Here is a 6,131-nt window from a genome sequence, read left to right as displayed (position 1 = left end):
GCTCCCTCTGGCTCTGGCTCAATTCATGACAGTGTTATGGAGGAGCACTGACTGTGGGGAGAGTTAGACAAGTTAGTTGTGACATGAGGCCAGCTGGGATCTTCTTGGAGCAATTTTGGGGGAAGGTTTGATGGGCAGGAATTGCTCTCCAGGGTAATGAAAAGTTCTTCCAAAAGTGTGAGAAGCCTGAAAGCAGAGCTGGGAGATGCAGGACGTGGTGTGGTCAGTGCTGGCTGGACATCATGCTACCTGTGCACAGCCTGCTTTGCTCCACCTTTCCCCTTGCCCTGGGCCCAGATCTTTACCAATCCTCTCTTTACTGGTGGGAGCATTTTCTTTTTATTTTTAGCAGCGGAAGAAGGGTAAAGAAACACCCTGCTGCTCCTCCTCCTCGTCCATGTCTCCTCCTGGCATCCCTAGCTCCCCATCTGATGTTCGTGTCAGCCTGGCAAATGCCTTGGGCTCCACCAAGAAGAGCAAAGCCAAGGTGAAAGCCAAGGAGGTGAAAAAAGAGGTGAGGGGCTCGTTCTAGTCTGGGTGAACTCGAGTGTGGCTGGCAGAGCCCTCTTCTTTTCCTGGACTGATGCAATGTGAGGGAGGGAAAACAGACATGCAGGTTTTGCTGGGTGTGTTACAGGCAAAATGCTGTTTTGAGAAGCCTAAAATCCAAGGAAGACTTATCAGGTAGTACCTGCTGCTACCATCTGGCATTCGTTTGCCTTCATTCCCCAAATTAATGAGCAGGCGGGATTTTCTCTTAAGGCCGCCACAGGGTGGAAAGAGAGCCTTCATGGACAGCAAGGAGGTGGTGATGGTGTTGCTTTGCTCAACACGGGATGAACCAGGTCACAACTGGTTTCCGCTCCATTGCTGTAGCCTGTCTTCTCTGATAACACACATTACTGCATGTTCTCACATGATTTCTGAGTCTAATACTTATGGTCTGTGTGTAACAGCAAGAAATGGATCGGGGGGCTTTGAGAAGAAATAGGAACAGTGCGGGCTGCCTGTTCAGTGAAGACAGGGTCTCAGGAACACTCTGCAGAGAGGTGGTGGGTGCAGAGCAAAGCTACAGCTGTCTGCTCCACGGCATCTCTCCTCACCTCCAGGAGTGAGATGTGGCTAGGGTGTGTGAAATAGCTTTTGGTCAGCTGTCAGTGTTGCTTGGGAATAAACCCAGAAAAGCAAAGGTCTTTGTTCAACCAAAAAGCAAGTTTGGGTACACCCGCTTAACTCTCTGTGATTAACATTCCTGAAGATGGAGACAAGTTTGTCCCAATATCCTCAGGTTATTTCTTGCTGGAGGAAGGTGAGATGGGATCAGACTTTTGCCTGTTGTCATCCAGCTGATGTGCTGTTTGCTGTCCTGCAGAACCGAGGGAAAGGAGGAGCTGTCAGCAAGCTCATGGAGAGCATGGCAGCAGAGGAGGATTTTGAACCCAACCAAGACAGCAGCTTCTCAGAGGATGAGAACATCCCACTGAGCATGCTGGTCGAGCGACCGCCCACACCAGGTAAAGGCAGGAGGGGCTGGGGGGCTAATTGTACAGGTAGAGGAGCTGGGCAGGTTTCCCAGGGCTGCTCAGAGGAGGACTGTGCTGCTTTCACACATTCCTCACCCAAAGCCAAGTCCTTGGGGTGAAGATACCATTTTCCAGTCAATTTGGCTTGCCAAAACCAAGCCTTATCAGAGTGGCTCACTGTGACATCTAGATGAAGCCCAGTCTCTGAGCTGCCCTATTTTCATTTACTGGTGTATTATTATTACCAAGAGGGGGGATGTTTTATTATTACCAAGAGGGCAAAATTTTCCCTCTGCCAGGAGCTAGCCAGAGAGAGCGCCCCTTCTGCAAAGGGCTTACTGGTCTTTTCCCAAGGGAGGGTGATGCTGGGAGTATGAAGTTTCTTTCTCCCCTCGCTGTTACTTTTTCATGTGTGGTGCTCTCTAATCCCTATCTTACTCCAACACCTCACAGCTCCCCGCTCCTGCATAATTGACAAGGATGAGCTGAAAGATGGTCTGCGTGTCCTCATCCCCATGGATGACAAGCTGCTCTATGCTGGGCATGTCAAGACAGTGCATTCACCAGACATGTGAGTCGAGGGGCTACCAAATCCACCCAGGCTCTGCCGGTGAATGGGGACCTAGCTGATGCAGGGATCGCTTTGGGGGTTCTGCAGAGCTGGCTGGAGAGAGACTGACAGAGTCTGGCAGGGAGGGAAGGAGAGTTCACTCTGGTTTATCAGCACTGAGGAAAATCCAGTTACCTCTCATTAAATGCTCTCAAATAAACTGCTGGTAGGGCTCAGAGAGAGGTGTTAGCTGAACAAGGTGATGTCTTCCACTTGCCGTGTCTGACTGGGCCTTCGTGTTTCAGATACCGTGTGGTGGTGGAAGGTGAGAGAGGAAACCGTCCTCACATTTACTGCCTGGAGCAGCTCTTGCAGGAAGCGGTATGTTGAAGCCAAAGGGTGCCTGTCCTCGGTGCCTGAGCCCTGGTTTTGGGTGGAGGAGGCTGACTGGAAGCTTCTTCCTCCCACAGCTGGGGCTGCAGGGATGCCCTGGTCCTGCCTCTGAGGCCAGTCTGGGCAGAGCTCCCCTTGGTGTGGGTCGCTGCCCCATGGCTGAGCTCCCCCACTGGCAGTGGGCACTAGGCCTGTATGCTAGCAGGGATTGTCCTTCACGCTGCCCTGTGAGCAGGCAGGAGGCCATTTCCCAGCCGGGAAACTGTCCCTTGACTTCTCCAGAGCTGCTTTTCTACATGCCAGATGTGGTGGGATGGTCTGTGCTGGTGCCAAGATCGTCGGTAATTGCCTTCCTCTTGCCCCGAGCAGATCATCGATGTGAAACCACCTTCAGTGCGATTCCTGCCCGAGGGCACGAGGATTGCAGCCTACTGGAGCCAGCAGTACCGCTGCCTCTACCCAGGGACAGTTGTCCGAGGTAAGGCCACCCTGGCTGCTCTGCGCTGTGAACCAGGGATGTGTCAGTCCTACATGTCCTGAGGGATGCCAGGCTTGTCTGGGGAAGCCTTGAGGTCTGCTGCAAGTGTCCTGGAGACCAGAGCCTGGCCCATTCCTCTCCTCCAGGTCATGCCCAGCTCAGTCATGATGCTGCTTTAGTAACATCCTGTTAGTCCAGAAGATGTGCTCTTGTAGGAAGAGGTCTGAGCAATTTAGGATCTTAAAATACTAGCGCAATTCAACACACTTCAAAAAGTCAGAATTAGCTCCAGGCACCAGAAGATTTCTGAGGTTGTAGAGGTTTGCAAATCACCTGCACACTCATAGCTTTGCCTCTGACACATCAACTCCCCCATCTGGTCCCATTAAAAAGCCAGTGAAGAGCCCTGGACAGTTCTACCATGGCTGGACTTGCTTTTGGGCTCTTGGTTGCACTACAGTGGCATGAGGGAAGAATTAATTACAAGTTATAGACCAGTGATGCTGATGCAAGAAGAGAGAGTGGGACACAGCTTATTTCTCTTGGAGAGACATTGAAAAGTAGCAGCATGTGATTGCTGAGAGTAGTTACAAAATGCAGGTCAAAAAAAAAAAAGATACTGCTGTGAAAACAGAGAAGTAAATTTCTGCAAGAATAGAGGGAAATAGTGGAAAGAGGTGGGAAGTCAAACTGGAATGGCTGTTATGGTCTGGAGCAGTGCTGCTGGATGGGTAATTTTACACTGGGTGGGCTGGCTTAGTATCATCAGGGACTTTCTGTTGCAGAGTGAGCCTTCTGTGCTAGGAAAGCTTAGGAAAGGTGAGGATGGGATGCTTTGGACCTGGTGCAGGATCCCTGTCTTCCCCTCATGTCCCCACTTCTGTGACAAGGGGTTTGTACTCTGATGTTTGTCCCTAATCCCATCTTCTGCTCCTGCAACCCACAGGAGCCCTGGATCTGGAAGAAGATGGTGATCTCATCACAGTAGAGTTTGATGATGGGGACACGGGACGTATCCCGCTGTCTCACATTCGGCTTCTCCCACCTGACTACAAGATCCAGTGTGAGTCTTGCTTTTTGCATGACACTTCCCACTGTGAAATGTAGGGAGTTTCAGGCTACCTGTCTCTGAGATTTTGGGTCGAGTTCACAGACTTCCAATCACAAAGATTGCACCATCAATTATGGACATGCAGAGCTGGGGTGGGATATAACCTATAGGGAAAAAGGCCCAGTCCCTATTGCAGAATTGGTAGGGGTACATTCCCTCTATCACATCTCTGTTTTACGTGTTATTTGACTGCATTTGACCATCTCTTTGACCTGTTCCAGGTGCTGAGCCTTCCCCGGCCCTTTTGGTGCCCAGCACCAAGCGCCGTAGCCGTAAATCCAGCAAAGACACTGGAGAAGGAAAAGAGGGAGCTACACTGGGGTCAGAGGAGCCTGTGTCAAAAGGCAAAGGACGAGGGAGAAAGCCAAGCATCAAGGCGAAAGCTGGTAGGTTGTCACCACTGCCAGACCTGGAGTTGAGAGAGTCCTTGCACAGTTCCCCACCACCTCCCCAAGTTAGAGCTGTTGCTTGGGGCAAGATTTGGAGGGGAATAGATGCAGTGCTTGCGTGCAGAGCATCCGGGCATCAGCTCACCCTGCTGTGGCTATGGTTTGCAGGAGGCTGGCTCAGAAGCTGGCCTGCGCTGCGAGAGCTTCATGTCAGTCCGTGCTGCAGAGCAGGGTCCCTTTTTCAGCTGAGCATCTCAGCAGCCATCAGTAGGGCCAAAGATGCAGGAGATCTGGAGTTTGATTCCCCTGCAGCTGAAGCAGCATCACTGAGCATTGCCCATCAGCTGCTCACAGGTGCTGGCATCAGACCAGGCCGCTTAGTAGGGCTGTTTGGTGAGCAGTGAGGACCTGTGCCTCCTTGGGGATACCTAAGCAGTCAGGAGCAAGCCACCCTTGGTCAGAGACCAGTCAGCATTGGTGTCTGGTTGTGTCTGAGCTAATAGTGCCCACCTGGATGGATACCATCATGCCTTTGTGTTTCTTCCCCTCTGCAGAAGAGGCTGCCTTGCCAGAAGAGAAGGATCAGGTTGAGTCTTCACCTGTTACCTCTTCAGTCCCAGAGAAGCCAGCTTGCTTGGGCAAGCCAAGCATGAAGGGGTCGCGAAAATCGCAACCGCTGCCATCTGGAGGCTCTGGCTCTCCTGCCCCCACAGAGGAAAAGCGGTCAAAAGCCAGCAAAATGAAGATCTCCACTAAGCTGCATAGCCCCCCGCAACCCACTTACCAGCCTGCTGTGTTTGGCAGCATCCTCGGCACGGAGCCCTACAGTGACCTCCCGGGGACACTGGCGGCCTTTGGCTCCAGCGATGCTTCAGCGTCAAAAGCCAAGGCCAAGAAAGGGCGGCCCACAGAAGAAACGCAGGAATTTGGCACCATGGTCAAGGCTCAGAGGAAGCACGACAACGAAATCCTGATCAAGCTGGACCATGAGGGCGTAATGTCTCCAAAGACAAAGAAGATGAAGGAGGCGATGAGGATGCTGGAGGACTCAAACCTGGCCAGTCGCAGAGACAGCAAGAGTCTCTTGGGGCTGGGCTATTCCCCTGCAGTGGGCGCAGAGGGCAAGCAGAAATCTTCCCGAGCCAAAGCAGCTGAGGGAGATCCTTCCCCTGCCAGCTTCGGAGGAAAGTTCGATGGCTCAGCAGAGAGCCTCACTTCTTCGAAGGACCAGGAAGAAAAGGCAGCAGCTCCAGCAGCCGTGGAGGAGTCTGAGAGCAACAGCAGCGACAGCAGCTCAGAGTCAGAGGGGGAAGAGGAGGCTGAGAAGAACAGGGGAGAAGCCCAGGACAGCAGCTCAGCCAGCTCAAGAGCATCCACTCCTCTCTCTTCCTCTAACTCCTCCTCCTCTTCCTCTTCTAGCAGCAGCTCCTCTTCATCCTCTTCTTCCTCCTCTTCCTCAACCTCATCAACCTCTTCTTCATCGAGCTCCAGCTCTTCTTCTTCCTCCACTACGGATGAAGACTCCTCCTGTAGCTCTGATGACGAAGTAGCTGAGGCCCAGCCAAGTTCCTCGGTGCAGCAAACCCTCCCACCCAAGCAAACCAAGCAGGCAGGGAAATCCCGCGCGTCCTCCCACCCCCAGAGCCAGAAACAGCCGGCGCAGCAGCCGCCCCGACCCACCACCACG

The 6,131-nt window shown here is 52.7% G+C and overlaps 1 protein-coding gene across 1 annotated transcript in view; it reads left to right on the top strand.

The window, feature by feature from the left end:
• TNRC18 (trinucleotide repeat containing 18) overlaps positions 1 to 6,131 on the top strand; it is a 38,153-nt gene that overhangs the window by 28,418 nt on the left and 3,604 nt on the right. The window contains exons 16-23 of the mRNA XM_035901340.1: positions 350 to 514; positions 1,373 to 1,514; positions 1,977 to 2,094; positions 2,379 to 2,454; positions 2,836 to 2,944; positions 3,891 to 4,007; positions 4,277 to 4,441; positions 4,999 to 6,095. Of these exons, the coding sequence (XP_035757233.1) occupies positions 350 to 514; positions 1,373 to 1,514; positions 1,977 to 2,094; positions 2,379 to 2,454; positions 2,836 to 2,944; positions 3,891 to 4,007; positions 4,277 to 4,441; positions 4,999 to 6,095 (1,989 nt within the window). The remainder of the gene's footprint in view (positions 1 to 349; positions 515 to 1,372; positions 1,515 to 1,976; positions 2,095 to 2,378; positions 2,455 to 2,835; positions 2,945 to 3,890; positions 4,008 to 4,276; positions 4,442 to 4,998; positions 6,096 to 6,131) is intronic.

The sequence above is a fragment of the Egretta garzetta genome, unplaced genomic scaffold, assembly GCF_000687185.1.
Source record: "Egretta garzetta isolate BGI_Z169 unplaced genomic scaffold, ASM68718v1 scaffold299, whole genome shotgun sequence".
In the NCBI taxonomy this organism is placed as follows: domain Eukaryota; kingdom Metazoa; phylum Chordata; class Aves; order Pelecaniformes; family Ardeidae; genus Egretta; species Egretta garzetta.
Note: the sequence above shows the minus strand (reverse complement) of the source record. Positions and strands in the feature narration are given on the sequence as shown.